Below are 20,894 nucleotides of genomic sequence, written 5' to 3' on the forward strand. Positions count from 1 at the left end.
ATGCACAGAAAGAGGATGAAGATGGGAAGATGTATTTATTCTTGTACCTATAGAATTTTGAACCATGTATTTTATGCATTCTTAAAAACTATTAAAAATTTAAAGATTAAAAAAAATGTACCTAAATCTGGAACTAAAATCTAGAAATTAACGTTCCCAGCTGTAAAGCTAGGGTGCTGTATAGTAAGAACCTAAAATATAAAAAAAATAAAAATACAAGTTAGATTTTCTTTTAACAGTAATATACAAATTAATTTCTAGTATGAAAATGTTTCTAGGAATGTATAGATACAAGAATACTGTAAGCTGTTAAATTAACTTTATTTTTATTTAACTGATGAAGTTAACAGACAAATATATTTTAACGTAACAAAAATTATAATTGCTAAGTTTACCATCTACATTTTAAAGGATTTCACAATTATTTTAATATAGACAAAGGCTTAATATTTTAAGTTTACCCATTTTTGAAATGTAAAATACATGATTATAATAATACCCATACTACAAATCTTACAATTTTAAAGTTTTAGCTAAAACATATGAGTCTCTGCAGGTAAAAGCTTGAGTTCTCTTATACCTATGACAAATAAAATGTATTACTAATAAAGTGCCACTGGATTAGACAATGCCATTTCAACTATTTTCTTTTTGGAGAGGAGGACAAAAACAGTATAGAGCTAGTAATTTGCATTATACTTTGTAACAAGCACAAGAGTGCTTATTTATAGTAGATATTAACCACAGTAAAGAATTCCTTTCAAGAATGATCACAACTATGACTTATGACAAGCTGTATAGTCATCACTGAATAAAGTTTATATCCAGAGTTTTAAAAATGTGCAATCTTGAACTAAGATAAACTTAAGTCTACCAATATCAAGACACAGTTTTAGGGACTTTATATAAATAAAGGAATCTCTCTTTCAACTGTAAAATAGGTTTCGACCTGTTCTAAGGAGACAGGAAGAGTGGTGGATGGTAAAGTTTGGCAAGTATGTTTTTAGAATGTGAAAGCCTGATATGCATTGCTATAAGATGCATCTTTCATGTAAGGAAAACAGGCTAATTAGATGTATACAGCACTTTTCAGGCACTTGACCTCACTTGGTAGTTACCTTGATGTTCAGATGGTTATTTAATGAAAAAACATTATATAGAACTTCAAGTCATGTTCCCACAGAACATCTGTGTTCCGTAAGCTAAATCCAAATGTTCCCTGCTAAAATCAAATAATGCCATATACCCAACTGAGAGAAAAAAATTTAATAAAGTTAATAGATTGAATTTTCTCAATTTTAAGATTTTCCACAATAAATTTTTCTTAAGTTTTTGTTGCCTATTACTTGTCTGAATGGTAGGAGAAAAAAAGGCTTGAAAACTATGAAATATTTTGCTTAGATGGTATCAGAAAATTTTAAACTGTTGACCAGTTCAATATAATATACTGTTTATGGAAATATGCTTATAGTTCGCACATTTTCTGCTTAAGAGCCATATTTTCTCATAATAAATTTGTTCCTAGTTCACATTACAGAATTCAATATTTAAACATTTTAATGTACCCAAAAAAGTACTATGAATTTTTGTTCTGTTGTCCCTAAATATGTTTGAGAATCACATCAAAGTTTGGCTCTAAAACTATCTTTGGGGTCCAGGCCAAAGGAATGCTTTCAGATATATCATTAAGGATAAGGGTCTAAGATAAGACTACCAAATTCTTTTCTAAAATGAAAAAAAATATGGCAAGATTCCAGTATTGATGTTACTAATGTTCCCATTTTTTTTCTTGAATATTTAGTATATGGTTTAAGTATGTTGATATTACAGATTTTTGTTTGTATGTATCACTCTATTACAATTTGGGAAAAATTTGCAGTATACTTTCAGGCAGTTAGCTTTGAAATAATGAAACTTCAGCACTTAGCACAAACAGCCCTGAGAACAATGCATTCAAATTACAGTTCAACTAGAAATAATCTAATTGAGAAACTTTAAAGTACAAAAACAAATTCTGGAAAAGCTGTAAATTAAAAAAAAAAAGTTACCAACATTTGAGGCACTACCAGACTACAGTACTTTTAAGAGTTGGAACGACTTTGCAAAAAGAACAAACATACAAAGCTATGTGTGCACATGCACACTCATTGTGCTATAATGAAAAGCTGTATCCCCAAATTTTATAGCCTAAACATTTTATTGCAGCATCTCTTATTAAAGATTTCATGCTCTGGCTGCAGGAGAGTTTTGATAATTGTTATAAAGCATTGGTACAGAATTTTTTTACCATAAATGGAAACGGATTCAAGAGCTTGGTTAGCAATAATTTCAAGTGACTGACAGCCCTTGGAGGGGAGCATGAAAGAAACATCATAATTATGTTCATGATGCAAATGCTAAGTCAAAGTAGCAGTAATTTGATCTATTTCAGAGGGTATACAACTTTGTAGCGAATAAGGTATAACAAAGTCTTCACAGTAGAAATAAAATACGTTGTTCTAGAAGGAAACAAATATTCCACTTGTTACTATAATATTGTATATAAATTGGTGAAATGCCTACAGACAAAAAGGTATCACTGTATAATCTATCAAGGTGACAGTCTACATTCTATACATGGTAACTTTGACATTTAACATTTGCTACAAAAAGTACAACAAATACTAGGAATCAACTTTTAACATTTCTGATGTCAAAAAAGAATGAAGTCACTTCTGTTCTGTTAAAAAATATGTTTCCTGCTTCCTTTTAATACAATTTATAAAGCTTTTCTAAATGAAATATATTGTTCTAGAGAAACATGTACTAACTTATGTGAAAATAAACAGTCCCATATCTTTAAAATCTATACTTATAATTATATGACAGAAGAGCACTTAAACTTCATTATAGTACTTAAAATGAAATATTTAAGCATAGCTTTTGCCATTCAAGATATGAAGGTACAGATGCATTATTACAATTTATATACACTTACTTCATAATTGAAAATATATTTATGTGAAGTTTGACAAATTATGAAGAACAAGGGCATGTCAATCCAGAATTAATACTAAACCAGAACACTAGTGTGGTTAACTGGGGTCATATGAATGACCAGCAAGTAACACAGATTGATAACTTTCTGGAGTTCCTGTGGGTAACAATGCCAACCAGTCACAAGTAAGATACATATTACAGAGTACTAAAAAACTAGAGCAGTATGTAGTAGACACTTAAATGGAATACTGGAAAGAATTTAGTCTAATTACTAACTGTGCTTTGGATGGGCAAAAGCTAAAATGTTATACTAAAAATGATTAACTACAACCTCAATATTTCTTGTGCTTTAGAATTCCTCTTGCATTTCCTTATCTTGCTTCTTCTCCAAATGGGTTTGCTGAGGCCAATACAAGATTTAAAAGTGTGCGCAAATTAAGTAACTAAAACTTCGGGATCTTCTGTTCCTAATGCTATTTCCAGTCACTGAGTAGACCAGTTACAGCATCATACATATTTTCTTCTAGATGATAGGTACAAAGGCCTTTCAGAAGTCTAAGTATGATGAGAGAGGTCTCATAATGAGTCTTAGAGAATGAAGTTATTACTGAAATGGTGATTTTGTTCTAAGTTGCACTGCAATATAATGACTGGTATTGAGTCAAAGGTCCTCACAAACCCTGTGACAATGCCTAGAATTCTGGAAATATAGATATATGATCCAAAAGACTAAACAGAAATGTAGCAGAATCACCTAAAATACTTCTTTAAATAATTGTTTATAGAATTTTTTCCTAGATATATTTCACACCAGTAACTGAATTAAGTCACATGACAATCAGATAAAATATATATACTTCTTAAGTTAAATAATAATTATCACACAAAGTGACTTTTCTTCTATGATTCACTTTCATGTTAGAAAAAACGTACATAAATTGAACAAATGTTCCAAATCAATTTAAAGTAAGAATTTCCAGTTTTGTCTAACAAATATTTTGATGTCAAAAAAGTCTACTTAAAAATGGCTGAAAAGGAGTGACTACTACAAATACCAACATTTATTCAACATAATTAATAAAAAGTACTGCATAGTATCCTGTAAAGCAGGTCACTCCTTTAAATAAAGAGAGAGAGAAAACAAGAGTTAAAGGCAAAAACACAAATGGAAACCTCCTATTTTTATGTTGAATACAAAGGCCTCAAATAAAAACCTATAGCTTTAACCAACATCCTTTGCCACTGTCCTTTGTGTCTTCCCTACAATATGACTTGCTAACAGTCACAAAACAGTTTAATGCCTCTGTCAACCACAAGAAAGTACTAAAATCACCATAATATAGGTTATATTAAGTCTACCAGCAATTTGGCAAAGAACAGAATGACTGAGGTAATACAGGTGGGCTACACATGGTTACTAAGATAACTGGCACTTTTTGATAACATGATTTTTAAGGATCTGTACTTGCCACACCCATGCTGAAACTCTGACAATTCCAATCCATAATCTACTTATTCTATGATATTAAGTTTGAAATTAATGCAGAGCAATTCAACTTAAATGTGGTGCTTCAATACCACTAGATGCTACATTGTTTGATTTAAAACCCTGGTTTATTTATCATTTAACAAAAATTTAGGAACGATTTGCTCAGACAAATCACATCTTCTGAAGCTATCTTGTCTGTTTCTTAGACTTACATACTGAAAACCACAGGAAAGTTATAGGAAAGACACCTACAAAATTTAAAAAAAAGAATTATACATCTTGATCATTTTTTTAAATTACGAATTGCCTGCAAAACTAACTCAGCACAATTTCAAAACAATTAAAAAAGAAATGAGGTTGCTTATGAATGCCATAGCTTTGGTGACAACTTAGAACCAAACTTTAGATCTGCAGTTGATCCAGACCTAAACAGTTTGCTCATGCCTGATGTTCCCATTTATTTGCAGGGCTTTATGGCTACAGCACATTCTTCACTCATTGCACACATGACAGACACCTAGAAGGAAAAAAATGTAGGCAAAAATTTATTCAAAAGGCAATACATATATAAGATATAGTTAATTCATCATACATTGGATATTTGTGGATATTTTATACATATTGATTTTGTAAAGAGGTATTCCAAGACCAAATAATCTACTTTTTTTACGGTTTTCTAAAGCTAAATTTCTCAAATTGTGGTTTTTAAGAAAAATTCCAGGGAACAGGAGAATAAGAACTATAAATGTTTCAATACTTATTAGACGTTATACTTCTGAGAGTTATAACAAAGATAAAGTAAGTCACCTTCACTCTTTAGTATTCCCATAACATCCTTTCTCATCCTTAAGAATAGTTCAGGCTGATCTTCAAAACAAATTCAGGGTTGACAGTGTCTATGTAGTAAAAAATGAACTTTGATACTTTCTTTGGTAATGGCCATGGTAAAAGGTATCAGGGGAAAACTGCCTAGTTCTAGAGATCATTTTCAACATTTCATCAGTATTTAAAAGCTATATTTCACCTATAGTATTATTTTATGCTAACTAGTTTAGGTCAAAGTTTTTATAAAATGATTTAAAAAAACAATCTCTCCATAGGTCTGTACCTGCACATCTTCACCTGCATTGTATTTTCCTTCTATTTCTTTGCCTAGTTCACCTTCTGGCAGCTTAAGATCCTCACGAACTTCACCAGTTTCTGTCAGCAGGGAAAGGTAACCATCCTGTATGCATATCAGCTATTGAAAGAAATTATATCATTTGCACTGATTAGATTACACCCACTACTTTGTAATTTTTACATAAATTGCCAACTATATTAATTTGTATAAGTACACAGTAATACATTAATAAATTTTTGGTGCTTAAGAATGCTACACATACAAAAGCATAAAATAGGTATAGACAAAAAATATAAGTTCATTCCTTCCTGCACTCTCCCCTCCCCCAAATCTCTACGTTATTAAACAGTTTAGGCTTTTTAATAGAGTATCCTGAAGTTATGTACACAATATATAGTTGCTTTAAAAAATAAATGGGATATTATAAGTATTTTTTAGCAAGTTGTTTTCACTTAATATGTCTTAGAAATCTTTCCGTTTTGGAAAATATGGACCTAGCTTAGTCTCTCTAATCATTTCACAACTGCAAAGTTACACTGTAACTGATTTAACCATTTTTGTATTAATGGGCATAAAAGTTATTTTCAGTTTTTCACGATTACAAACAATGTGTTTTATAATTTGATTATGAACAAACTGAAGTGGAAAATTTTTGGTCTCCAGCTCACTGCTAACAACACTAGATTTTTTTAAAAAAGAAAAACATTAGCTTGTTGATGACATTAATGAAACAAAACCAGTCATCAACCTAACCTGCAAAGAAGAACAGTATTGGTATCATTGAATTTCTTTCATTACAGGTATGAGGAAACTGCCAGGCCACATTAATTTATTCTAAAAGCATGTACACCATCAGTGTGCCTAGAATTTTAACAATTTTTTTTTTTTAATCAGGGTATTGTTGCTTTACAATGTTGTGTTAGTTTCTGCTGTACAACGAAGTGGAGTTCCCTGTGCTATACAGCAGGTTCTCATTAGTTACCTATTTTATACATATTAGTTAGTGCATATATGTCAATCCCAATCTCCCAGTTCATCCCACCACCCTTTCCCCACTTGGTGTCCGTACATTTGTTCTCTACATCTGTGTCTCTATTTCTGTCTTGCAAACAGGTTCATCTGTACCATTTTTCTAGATTCCACGTATATGCGTTAATATACGATATTTGTTTTTCTCTTTCTGACTTATTTCACTCTGTATGACAGTCTCTAGGTCCATCCATATCTCTACAAATGACCCAATTTTGTTCCTTTCTGTGGCTGAGTAATATTCCATCGTATATATGTACCACATCTTCTTCATCCATTCGTCTGTTGATGGGCCTTTAGGTTGCTTCCATGACCTGGATATTGTAAATAGGGCTGCAATGAACATTGGGGTGCATGTGTCTTTTTGAGTTATAGTTTTCTCTGGGTATATGCCCAGTAATGGGATTGCTGGGTCATATGGTAATTCTATTTTTCGTTTTTTAAGGAACCTCCATACTATTCTCCATAGTGGCTGTATCAATTTACACTCCCACCAACAGTGCAAGAGGGTTCCCTTTTCTCCACACCCTCTCCAGCATTTATTGTCTGTAGATTTTGTGATGATGGCCATTCTGACTGGTGTGAGGTGATACCTCACTGTAGTTTTGATTTGCTTTTCTCTAATAATTAGTGATGTTGAGCATCTTTTCATGTGCCTCTTGGCTATCTGTATGTCTTCTTTGGAGAAATGTCTATTTAGGTCTTCTGCCCATTTTTTTGATTGCATTGTTTGTTATTGTGATATTGAGCTGCATGAGCTGTTTGTATATTTTGGAGATTAATCCCTTGTCTGTTGATTCATTTGCAATTATTTTCTCCCATCCTGGGAGTTGTCTTTTTGTCTTGTTTATGGTTTCCTTTGCTGTGCAGAAGCTTTTAAGTTTCATTAGGTCCCATTTGTCTAACAGGTTTTATAAAAGGCAATCACCCAGCATACCAGATGCTACCATTGACATACACGAAAAGAGTTAAAGACATGGTCCCTGGTCCCCTTCAGCCACTATGACATAACACAGGCATACCACAGAGGTAGAGTTTCAAAGCTCTCCTCTATGGCACTACCAACTCTGGCAATGGCTTTCCACAGAAACCCCACCTACCACCGGAGATTTCAGTTTTTGCACATGTCTACAATCTCAAAAACAAAAAAACCATCCTCCTGAGCCACCACAAACACTTTTAATTAATCTTTTGGTCACTCAAACATTTGTGAGGTAGTTGGCAGAAAAGCGGGAAGCAAGGAGGTGGAGACAGAAGTGTAATTTTTAAACAATTAACCACAGGCTCATCTTTTTTATTTCAGCTCTTTTAACAATTCCCTGAAGTAGAACCTGTCAATTTCAAGAGTTAAAGGTTCCCACTCCACTAGTGACTGAACCACATAAACCAAATAATAATACTGATATTTTGGTATTTATATGGTATTTTATTTTTTAAAAGGAATTAATAAAATAAGCCATGGGATGAAATTTAAAGCATTTCAAATACAAAAAGATACAGACATATTATAAAACATCTACTAAAATATATATTTATAAATATTAAACATTAAAATAAATTGCTATAGAAATAAAATTTAAAATTTCAAAAATAAAGCTAAGCTACAGAAAAGTAAAATTAAATAATAAAAATGCATTATTTGATCTTCTTAAATAAATTATTTATTTAAAAATTTTCAGATATTGAGAAAAGGTGCAAAAATAATGCAATGAAATCCTTTATCTTTTACCTAGATTTACTCTTTGTTAACATTTAACCACGTGCTTTTTTTTCCCTCTCTGTATATATGGAATATATAAAATGCATACCATACACATTCTTATTCTTTTATTTTTGCTGAACCATTTGAGAGTAAGTTTCAAACATCATGACTCTTCAGCAATAATACTTCACTGTGTTTTTCCCAAGAACAAGGACATATTCTTACATAACCACAGTTTATTTTTCAAAATCAGGGAATTCAATATTGCTAACATATTATTCAATATATAGTCCATATTCAAATTTGCCAATTGTCCCAATACTGTCTTCGATAACAATTTTTCCCTTCCAACTCCAGGATCATGCCTTGTATTTATCTGGCTGTCATGTCAGTTTAGTCTCTTAATTTGGAACGGTTCCTGACCCTTTGTGTTGCATGACATTGACATTTTTGATGAGCACAGGTTCACTGTATTATAGAGTGTTGCTCAGTTTGAGTTTGTTTCCTAATGATTCAGCTAGTGCATTTTTGGAAGGATTACTACATATATGATGTGTCCTCAGAGTATCACATCAAGAGGCAAATTATGTCACTATGTCCTATTACTGGTGATATTAACTTTGATCACCTGGCTAAGGTAGTATCTGCAAGATTTTTCCTCTCTCAAGGTACCACTTCCCCTTTTGTAATTTTCAATCTTGAAAAAAATAGCTAACGGTGTCATTTTTGTGTTTCAAGCATATTTCTGTGCAACTTTTTCAATCTTCCCTCAAAGCCCTCTCTGACGCTGTAGAGTTGGAAGGAGAGGATGGTAAGAAAACAGTTATAAGTCAATTCTAAATATTTCCTTCTGATCCTTCACCTGTAAGCAATCTACTTATCTGATAACTCTGAGATGTTTATGAACAATTTTTTTTTTTGGTAGAGAGAGCAATTATTTTGCTAATAGCAAGCAAGGAGACAGGAGAGGGCAGGGTCAGAAAACTTGTAATACAGGAGTCAGGCATGCAGTGGTGTAGCAAGCTGCTGAATGACATCTGAAATTACACCATACACCCAAAATCCTAGTACCAGAATGTGGTATCTGTCACTTCCTACTAAAAGAATCCAATGTATGGTGCTACTTCTCTCCATAGGGCTCCTGGGAAAATGGATAATTCCAGGTACAGAGTAGGAAGTATACAAGATGAGAAAGCATGGTGCTATTAAAGACCACTAGATCCATATCAAAGGGATTCAGGAGCTAACCAGAATAAGGTCCGGAATAAAGAAAGAACAATTTGAGAATCAATAATGATAATAACTACAATGGACTGAAACACAAATGTGTTTACACGCTTGAGTTCATAGTGAAAAAAAAAATTTCACTGGTCATCTTCAGTAGATGCCAGGAAACCAACTAATTTTGAAAACTGGTACTTAAAGGGAAAGAATCAAGTATTTATATTGGCTTTCCTATTATATACTGTACCACAGCGTAAACAAAAAAGCTGAAGGAAACTTTCTCTTATAGAAGTATTCTGGCTTTTAAAGAAAAAAAAAGTAACAGATTATTACTTTGTCTCCTTTAATAAATTAATGGATTGAGGCAATTATTACATATCTAATAACATCACAAAAAAATAAACCATCAGGGGCTTCCCTCATGGCGCAGTGGTTAAGAATCTGCCTGCCAATGCAGGGGACACGGGTTCGAGCCCTGGTCCAGGAAGATCCCACATGCCGCAGAGCAACTAAGCCCTTCTGCCACAACTACTGAGCCTGCGCTCTAGAGCCCACAAGCCACAACTACTGAGCCCACGTGCCACAAATACGGATGCCCGTGTGCCTAGAGTCTGTGCTCTGCAACAAGAGAAGCCACCACAATGAGAAGCCTGCGCACGGCAACGCAGAGTAGCCTCCGCTCGCCACAACTAGAGAAAGCCCACACACAGCAACGAAAACTCAACGCAGCAAAAAATAAATTAAAAAAAAAAAAAAAAGAAATCATTAGATTCATTTACTTGATGGTTGCACAGAATATCACCTATGGAGTAATTTTTGTTAAAGAAAAGAAGAAGAAAATAAAAATCTAAAGTGGATCTGATCAAGTCTGTACGTCTAATTATCAATTTTCAGGGAATATGTGGGACAAAGGAAATGCAATTAGCAAAATACAGACTGCGTGGAAGTCTACAGAACAACTTATCTAGTTTCTTCATCGAAAATGGAGGGGAAGAGAGAGAGAGAGGGGGAAAGAAGGAAGGGAGGAAAGAGAGGGAAGAGAGACTCAAATGCACGTCTGAGAGAGGAGAACCTATAAAGTAGATTTAAGAGATACCTCAACCAATTTCAATGCGTGGACTTTATTTAGGTCCTGATTTAGAAAAACTGTAAAACAAAAACAGTAACTATCACATCTGAAAAAGCAAAACGCAAACAAAAAACAAAGACAATTAGGAAAATGTAGATATTGACTGGGTATTTGAAGATATTAAGGAATTACTAATTTTGGGGGTACCACAGTATGCTTTTTATTTTTTACAGCCCTTACCTTTTAAAAATGCGTAGCAAAATATTTGCAGATGAAACGATAAATGATATAATATCTGGAATTAGCTTCAAAATAAACAAGAGGTAGAGGGTACAGGAAATAAAAATAGATGGTAGGGTATAGATGAAACAAGACTGGTTATGTACTGATAATTGTGGAAGGTGGATGATGGGTACGTGAGGTTCATCATATTTTGAAAATGTCCACAATAAAAAGTAAAAAAGAAAAATGCTATGGTATATAAGAATTCTAGAAAGAGCACTGTAACCACTAAATAGTTGGGGGTACAGGGAGCTGAGGAAGCAAAGCATGAACTAAAAGGAAGGATATGGGGAGAGTAAGTGACTGCAGATTCTAACCATGATGTGGTCTGGTAAGAAAGAACATGAAAAAGGAGAATTATGGGGGAACTTTTTTGCTTGTATTTGTATTATTGGTATACAACAGAAGAAGGCTGGAGAAGGAATAGCATCATTACAGGTGCCTTAGCCCTAATTTCTGAATTTAATTTTATTTCTCAATCTATTTCAAAACAGTCAGACCTTTAGGTAAGACCTCCTCCTTTCTCCTTCTTCCTTTTCCTCTTCCCCCAGCACTCTCAAGCTACTTCTTTAGAGCTGCTGGTCCCTGGGGGAACTGAATGTTTGACCATTGTTATCAGACAACACAAGGAAATAACACTATCATCAACTAGAGTGTTATCTGACACCCAAGCCATAAAGTTGGGTACGCACAGCAGCACTCCATCATCAAGTGGAAGCTGCATATGTGAGATCAACTTGAGCAGCTCCTGAAAGCACCAACAAGTTGTATGAGACTCAGAAGCACCTTCTTCTGCAACATCCACAATTTCTCCCTCAACTTGTACCAATGACTTTGTGGGGAGTTCCCTATTACCAGCTGACTGAAAAACAAAATTCAGAATGGTTTCTAGATGGTTATGCATAGTCTGATGAAACTATTCAGAGGTGGCCCTGAAAGACAGTGGGGATGAGAACTTCATGTACTGGACTTGAAAGAAGAGGGAACCAAAGGTTTGGATTTACATTGATTATGGGCAAGGGCTAAGAGTATGGATGGAAGGTCAACAAAACTGAAAGAAAAAGATGGGAAAATTGCTGACAATAAGGTCTGGGAAAGTGGTACGTGGAGGGACCTCTCCAAATAGTTAGAGAATGTGTCCATATAAATGCTTACCAAGGGTACATGCTACCGAGGAGGCAGACAATTAGGTGACAAGATGATTCTACCTGTGAATGTCATTTAGCTTCTTTTTGTAGTCTTCCCAGTCCTTGTTCAATTGGCTCACAAACAATTGGCCATGGTGGCATGGGCTCAACGACACCGGTTTTCTCTCACCAAGGCTGATCTGACTACAGCCACTGCTGGTACCTCACAGCAGAGACCAATACAGAGTCCCTGATACGGCACCATTTCCCCGGGGGAAGAGCCAGCTACCTGGTAACATTGTACTCGCTCCATCATGGAAGAGACAGCAGTTTGTGCTCACTGTAATAGATCCTTACTCCACATATAAACTTGCCTTTGCTGCCTGCAGTGCTTCTGCTAAGATCTCATCTGAGGATTTGTAAACAGTCACATTACTGTCAGTACCTCACATAGTATCATTTCTGGCTAAAAAATTCATTTGACAGGCAAAATAAAAAGACAACAGGACAATGCTCAGAGAATTCACTGGTCCATGTCCTCCATCATTCTAAGACAGTTTGCCTGTGTGCATTTGCCTACTGAAGACTCATCTTTGCCTCCTGCTGAATGACGCTCTCTGGGCCTGGGTGCTGTTTTACAGGTTAAATATATTCCAATATATGGTACTATTTCTCCCATAGGTAGAATACACAGGTCTAGGAACCAAAGGTAGGAGGCTCTTCTCATTATCACCCTTAATAATACTGTAGCAAAATATCTGTTTCTTGTCCCTGCAGTACTGGGATCTGCTGGTTTAGAGGTTTTCTACTCCAAAGAAAGACTGTTTTTACCAGGGAACACAAAGATTCCACAGAACGGGTATAAATTATAAAAAGACTTTAGGCACAAGGAATTCATAGCATCATTATTTTCTTTGTTGTTCTATTTTAAGTTGCAGCAACAAAATTCAACTCCATATCCAAAAGACATACCACTTATTTGAAGAATATACTAGGATTTAATATTCACAGTTTTGGCAATTCATCAATAATCCAAAGATGCACAATATACACTTTAACATGTCCTGTAGTGATTAGCTTTCCTTCTGAAAAGTGGTCTTTAAATGACAGGTAAAACTTTAGTAAATGCAGAAAAGGCATTTAACTTGTGGTGTAGTGCACAGGAACACAGAACTTTCTAAAGAAATATGACTCAAGTGCGTACCAGAGTTTGAACAAGCGTTTCTATATTTAAGAGTCTGGGGGTTCCCAAAGGTGTCTGGGTGTATTTGTATTTTACACCATCAGTGAGCCCCAGATAACCATAACTACTTTTGGGGGAAGTGATGGAAATTAGCAATTCCAATCCAAGCTACATCTTGGAATGGAATTTAGGAGACAATTTTCCTTTCATTCTGAACTTATGTTAAAATATGTAAAATTAAAATTGTAAATATTGATACATTTCTTTTCCTAAACACTTACTTTTTAATTATTATAATGAACAGATATATATATTTCACTTTAGCTGACTGTCAAACTGGCACTTGAAATACTGAATTCGGCAAATACAAAGGACTACATGTAGCTAAATAATAAGTAGAAATTTAATCAAGGCACTTGGAAAGGTGAGTGAAGACCACCACAGGACAATAAATATAACTGGAAAGGCTCATGGAACTCATTTTTTTTAATGAACAGAAATAAGTATTCTATGGTGACTTGATAATGAAGGGATGTGATCACTGAGTACTCCCTCTGCAAGGCACTATTCTAAGAATTAACTAATTAAACCTCACAGTGATTCCATGAGGAGTTTATTATTCTTATCCTTATTTTATAAAGAAAGGCAGGTGAGAGATTAAATAACTTGCCAACCAAGGTCATGCAGTTAGTAAGTGCCAAAGCAAGGATCTGGACCCAGACTGTTAGGCTTGAGTCATTCTCTTATCCGCTCTGGAACACAGACTACATGCCAAAGGCTGGGACTACGGCGAGGCAAGTGAGGCACTTGTCTTGGCTGCAAAATTTAAGGTGGCGCACACACACACACACACACACACACACACACAGACACACCCCTCAGTGATCAGCTTAATGTAATATTTTTAAAAATTAGAATTAATGCATAAATTCTATAATGAACAAAATATCAGACAGGATCAGGCCCCTGTGTAGCTTGGCATTGTTTCTGGTACTGTCTTTATATAAAATTGTGTGCTTGAGGCAAGGGCCTCACTCACCTCATACCCCTCATCCTAGTCCAGGTCCTGCTTTATCTCAAAATAAAACCCAAACCAAAATTTTCCTTTATGTTAAATCTTGAGCTCCAATCAATGACTGGCTAATTTGATCACAGTAGTAGTCATCTGAACTACTGATACCATCTTTCTGAAACACTCAAGGGCAAAAGCATTGTATATTGAATGAATATTAATGAATATTGAATATTCAAAGCATTCACACGTTAAGGATGAAAACAGAAATCTATTTTTGGCAAAAGAAAATTCTATGCTTAGCTTCAGTTGGCCGTAGTATCTTTACCTCATTGAGTAGTCATGTATGCAATTAACAAATGTTTATTGAGCGTCCACTATATGCCATGTCTAAATTAGGTGCTCCAAGAATATGGAATGATTAAGTGAAGTTTTTATACAGGAAAAGGGGAAGCAGAAAAAAAACTACTTTTTGGTACATATCTACTTATGAGGGAATTATGGGGTACATTTTCTCATTAATCTTCATATTACCCCTCCTTTGTAGATGAGAAGACTGAGGCTCAGAGAGGTTGCGTAATTTTCCAACATCACCCAGCTTGAAAGTGGCAGAACTAGATCAAAACTCAGATCTGCCTGACTTAAAAACAATCTTGCTATTATTATACTAAGACAATTCAAATTTCTATGAAGACTCCAAAGCAACCTAGAAAACATTTGTAAGTGGGAAAATGAAAATATAAAACTGCTTACTAGATTAAAACTGTGCAAAAATATGTTTACATATGGACAAAAAGTAAAAGGAAATCATTGGATAATTGCAGTTAATGGTGACATTCTTTAAAAATTATACAACACAATATGAGGTATAGAAAGGAACAAGTTTAAATTGGGTAAAACGAATTCGAGTGTCACACTTGTATTTTTCACTATGTAAAATGAAAAGAGTTCTATATATAGTATGCTTGATAAAGAAATTGCAGACTTTCAAGAAAGACTTTAGTTATGATTAATCTGAGCTCCCACATTCTATGAGGTCAGTGGTTTGGTTACCATCAATACTCCAAACAAGAAAATGCTATCATTAAACATGACTTATCCAAATGCATAATTGGAACTAAAACTTGCAGTTTATACCTATAATTTAACAAAAGGCCACAGCATGGTCACTGAATACAAATAAAACAATTACGAAGTTTTTGTATTTTCTTCACCAAATTCAGTGACCATACACTTTATCCTTTGTATGTATGGCTTTCAACTTATTTCCCTATTTAAGAATACCAAATTCTGACACACATTCACTAATACACACAAACTTGGTTGGTGGAACATGAATTCCAATAATTTCTTGAGAGTCTTAGGTCTGGTAAGGGAAAAGAAATACCTGGAAAGTATTTACAACAAAGAGAAACAATTTACAACAAAGAAAATAGTATTTTTACTAAACATTGGACTCACAATATGGAGTAACTTGATTTGAGAAATAATAAGTGTTCAAATTTTTTAAAATGCAAGAATGTTAAACAGTGGCAAACTAGCAGTCATCCTAGATAAGGTACAAGTGTTAAATAGCACTATCTATTTCTCCAATTTCTAAAATAAGTGGTACTTAACAATTGGTTAGAAAAACCTACAAAACTACTTGTGGGTTTTATTAAATTACAATGGACAGTAAAAAGTATTTGCACCTTTAGGAAACAAGCAGCATTCTAAAGGAAATTAGTACTTACTTGATAATCATTTCTCTTAATATTTGGAACATCCATGTTGTGAGTAGAAGGGCAAATATCTTCATATTTTTTGCCCGTGAAAATATCAATTCCAACAAGGTGAACCTAACAGAGACGGGAGAACAGGAAACTGTTTAATCTTTGCCAAGATATCACTCATTACATACACAGATGCATAATACCAAAGCTGATTATGACAGATTCTTTCTCCTTCCAAGGTCATCTAATTTTACTTTCTTAAAAAAAAAATGTAGTGGTCATACAACTGAGAAGCAGTGAACAACTAGACAGTATCATGACATATCAAGACCCAATATCATATACTCTAGTAATTCAATCATAAGAGTGATTAAGAAAAATGAATTTAGGTTCGTTAGAATGATGTTAGAACAGGTTTTCTCATTTGTAAACTGAATAGATTGTCTAAGTCACTAGGATTCAGGAAAGTTTCAGTTCCCCGTTAATGAAACATTATAAGGGCCCAAGAAGGAAATGTTACCTTTCAGTATTCAAATAGCTGATCACCCAGTAATTGTGGGAAGAAAAAAAAAAAGTGTCATTATACGCTTATAACTACAGAAACCTCATGTTCTGTAATGGAATACAAATGATCAAAATCCCAACACCAAGAAAGACCTGGAAGGGCATTTACCTTGGCATGACCGTGCTTTCCAGTTTTGGAAGTTGACATCTCCACTATTTTGCATGGCCGTCCTTTGAGCACCACGAAGCCGTTTTTGCGCAGGGCCGAACACTGCATAGGGTAAGTGCTGGAAGCCCCAGCATCTCCAGTAGTGAAATCAATTTCGTCCGCCATGGTGGGCTGGGGAGATGGTTGCTTTTCTGAGGGTACTATGCAAAAAGTTTGTTTGCTTTTTAACAACTGGCATGCAGGCAGGGAAACGCCTCATTTCGGAGAGGTTACGAGCCACGCATCATGGATCTATTATTTTTGCATTTATAGAACACCCACCCAGAACAGTGGGGACTTTCTAACTCCGGCCTTACAAACTTTTCCATCCTTCGGTGGGGAGGTGGGAGGGAAGTCGCAGAAGAGCTCGCTGGGGGGGGGGGGGGGGGCGGGGATACCCGCCCAGGGTGCTCACCCGCGCTGGGGGCAGCAAATCCCGGCCCCCACCGTCCCACTGCAGGAGGAGCCGGTGACTTTCCCGCACCGCGCCGCGCCTCCCGGCCCTCCGCCACCGCCCGGATCCTCACTGCGGGGGGGCCCAGCCCAGGCCTCATGTCCCCACGAAGGATGGAGATAACAGGACCTGGCCAGCAGCACCTGGCCCTCGGGCAGCGGGAGCGCACTTCTCCCCCCAGCCCGCAGCGCCGTCACTTCGACCTCTCAGACGCCCCCTGTCCTGCCGGCATCCCCGGCCCGGCCCGGCGCCTCACGGGCCTGAGCCTTGGCGGGTCCCGCGCTCGCCTCGGGCCCCCTTCCATCCTTCCTCCTCTCCACGGTCGGGGCTCGGCTCCGGCCGCCTTCCCCGGCCCTGCCTCGCTCCGGTCGCAGCCCCACCACCTTTTCCCAGAGTCTTCACCTTTCAGCAGGGAAAGAGCGCCTTTCGCCTGCGTAACCGCGCCAGTCCCCCACAGCTGCGGCGGCGGCAGCGGTGGCGACCGCGGCAGTTCCAAGAGACGGGGCGGGGCCGCCACACTTCCCACACCCCGGCCTCCCCGCCCTTTCCCGCCCCCACATCAGCCCTACTTCCGGGATAGGTCCCGGCGCGTCATAGGCACCGCCCTCTCGCGCTACCATTGGCTACAAGGTTCCCGAGGCCCCTCCCAGTCACGTGAAGAGCGCCCTGGCAACCCCACGTGCTGCGGATTAGTGCACTTCCGGCGTGAAGAGCACTTTCTGGAGTTCGGTTGCTGAGGGTAAACTCGCCGGCAAGGAAACTTCCTCCCTCAAACTTTTAGGTTCGTTATGTTCAGGTCCCAGTCGAAGTTAACAAGAACCAAGCCACGCACTCGGTGGCCCTTGCTCTCAGGCTCGTGGCGGTCGTCATGTGACGGCTGCCAGAACTCTCGAGGCGTGGGCCTTCAATGGTTGTGCCTCGTGGCTGTGGAGGGAACTTTGTGTTCCAACTTCTGGCCCAACTTGCAGCCCTACTTGGCGTTGAAAACCATGCTTCTTCCTCGAGGAGGAGCCCGAGTGCAGTATTTTATTATGTGGCTCCCACTGTGGGTTTTGCAGGGGACCCTAGCCACCCATGATGAGATCCCAGCAGCCACTGCCGCTGCAGCTCCGCCAGGATCAGCAGCTCTCTCAGGGGTGGCAACTCCTGAGACGTCCGAGACATAAAAAGCAGCGGTGAAATGACCTAACTCACTCCTCACATCAGAGGCTGTTATGGAGTTTTGGAGGCGAATGGGTGTCTGACTCCTACTGCATTGTCCAGCAGAAAGATGTTCTGCCAGACGCAGCTCTTCCTTCCTCCTGGCATTGGCATTTGAGTTTGAGGTATGTCCGTACCTCCTTAGACCAGCTGGGTTGTCTTGGAATCAATGTGGAGCCAATAGCGACTTCAATAGGATTAGGATCAAGATTCTTAGAAAGAGATGCGTTCTCCTTTTCTCAGTGGTTTCACAACCCACCACATTCTCCTACCTTGGAGAGGTGACCTTTACCCCAGTTTATGTGGCCCTGTGATTTTGTATTGCTGTCTCATGAAAAATCCCATTTCTCACTTTCCTATGTGACTCAAGTTTTTTCACAGATATTTCACACATGTTGTCTAATCTAACCTTTACAGTAAGTAAAAGGACTCTCTAAACTGAGCTCAGCCTCTAGCTAATATGTGAAAGAGCCAGATTAGAACCCTGGTTCATGAGTCCACTCTGCTTTTCCTTACACCACCTAACCTTTCCCTATTATTATTAGGACAGTTACAAATATTTTATAGAGTATTTATGTAAGCAGGTAGTGCATTATTCCTTTAATTTTGACTGTTACTCCTTTTTTAACTTCAAATTTACGAAGTTATAACTTATACAAAGTGGAATTTACCCTTTTTAGTTCTATGAGTTTTGAAAAACATAGGCAGCTATGTAACTACCACTATAATCCTATAAACAAGATATAGGATATTTCCCTCATTTCAGAAGTTTCTTTGTGCCTCTTTGTGGTCAGTCCCCTCCCGCCACACCCAGCCCCTGGCAACCATTAGCGACTACTCTTTAGTCTACATTTTCAGTTGTGGAAAAAGGCAGAGAAAAGTTGAGTAATTTGCCCCAAATTACACAGCTAGCAAGTCAGAGAGCCAGGATTGAACTCTAAGGCAGTTTGGCTCCACAATCACTGCTACCACCATATACTACCACATACTGCCTGTATACCACCATATACTGCATTCACACAAGATTTGGATTTGGTCAAATGATCCAGCGTCAGTCATTCAATATAGTTGATTCTAGTAAAGTTGCTGGAACATTGAATTAGCAAATACTGAACTATTGCTACTAGAGGAAGTACATAGTACGTTCCTGTGAGCATGGCAACATTTTGGTCAGCTAATATATAATCTTCCTTTATGTGTGTTTCTGTTTGAAGACACTTTATTTAATATATATTGGTTCATTAACATTTAACTCACAGCCAACAGCACTGTAATTCATGCCCAAAGAAAGCTTATCTAACACATATATGTTCTCTGTAAGGCACATCACAGCCTTCATGTGCTTAGAAACACTAGACAGCACTTCAGTACTATGCTTGGGGACCATTTTAAATAGCCAAGTCATCAACAGAAGTCACAAAAATGTGAAAAGCGGCACTAATAGACCGTGAAAAGAACACTTGTTTACAGTTTGATAGCTGAAACAAGAAGGCAGAGCATTGCCTTGTTTGACCTCGGCTAGGAAAATGTGTATTGGATGACTCAAATCTTCTGCTATTCTGTGAATGTCCACAAATGACCACGAAAGCACAGTGAGTATTGATTTTGGGGTTACAAGTAAACTTTAGTGACTAGGCATATTCACAAATATGGAATCCATGAAAAATGAGGATTGACTTTTTATCTTAGCGCCCTCAGCACTGGAATTACTCTGTTGACCAAGATAGCCCCTTGTTCATTAGATGCTTGCTGTCCAGTGCAGGATACAATCTAGCAATTTTATCAGATAGAATACTGATAAAGAAATAACTATGGGGTGCTGGAAAAAAGGGCTTGGTCGTCCTCACCTGGTCTAGGTATTGTCCAATTGAAATATAATGCAAGCAACATGTAATTTTGAGTTTTATTGTAGCCACATAAAAAAGTAAAAAAAGATGAAATTAATTTCAATAATATATTTTATTTAAGCCAATACATTCAAAATATTATTTCACGTCACCAATATAAAAATTATTAATAAGATAATTTTACATTTCTTATACTAAGCCTTCAAAATCTGCTATAGACTACATCTCAATTAAGACTAGCCATATTCAAGTGTGCAATAGCTGTGTGTGACTGGCAGCTACCATATCGAACATCACAGGTCTAGAAGATTTAAAGATTACTTCTCTGGGGGTGATATCTTAATTTGAGATCTGAAAAATGAGTAAAAGCAATGAGGAGGAGTTTGGAAATGTCATTTTAGGCAAAAGGATTGGGAGTACAAAGGCCTATAGATGTCAGAATTGTGGCATCATCCTGGACTGCATATGGTTTAGTGTGACTGGTGTGTACTCTAAAAAGAAATGGGTGAATTTGGATTTTCTCCCAAGAGCAATAGAGAAACAGTGAAATGGTATGTATAAGAAAATGACAAGAACTTATTTTTTTATTTAGAAAGACCATTCTGGTTGTGATAAGGAGAATTTTTAAGGGGGAGAAAATATTGGAAATACGAAACCAATTAGGAAGAAATAGTTAATGTTGGTGAACAAAGGTGGTGGCTATGAGAATATAGAGAAGACAGATTCAAGAGAATTGTAAGAGAAAATGGA

At 36.9% G+C, this 20,894-nt stretch overlaps 1 protein-coding gene across 1 annotated transcript; it reads right to left on the reverse strand.

The window, feature by feature from the left end:
* Positions 1-300: 300 nt before the first annotated feature.
* Positions 301-17,642, reverse strand: EIF5A2 (eukaryotic translation initiation factor 5A2). The gene is made up of 5 exons (XM_082459082.1): positions 17,500-17,642; positions 16,605-16,804; positions 15,953-16,057; positions 5,577-5,708; positions 301-4,985 (listed from the first exon to the last, which is right to left on the reverse strand). The coding sequence occupies exons 2-5, from the start codon at positions 16,767-16,769 to the stop codon at positions 4,926-4,928; spliced, it is 462 nt and encodes a 153-aa protein (XP_082315208.1). The 5' UTR covers positions 16,770-16,804; positions 17,500-17,642; the 3' UTR covers positions 301-4,925.
* Positions 17,643-20,894: the final 3,252 nt, after the last annotated feature.

The sequence above is a fragment of the Balaenoptera physalus genome (assembly GCF_965194825.1).
Source record: "Balaenoptera physalus genome assembly, chromosome: 4".
In the NCBI taxonomy this organism is placed as follows: Eukaryota; Metazoa; Chordata; class Mammalia; order Artiodactyla; family Balaenopteridae; genus Balaenoptera; species Balaenoptera physalus.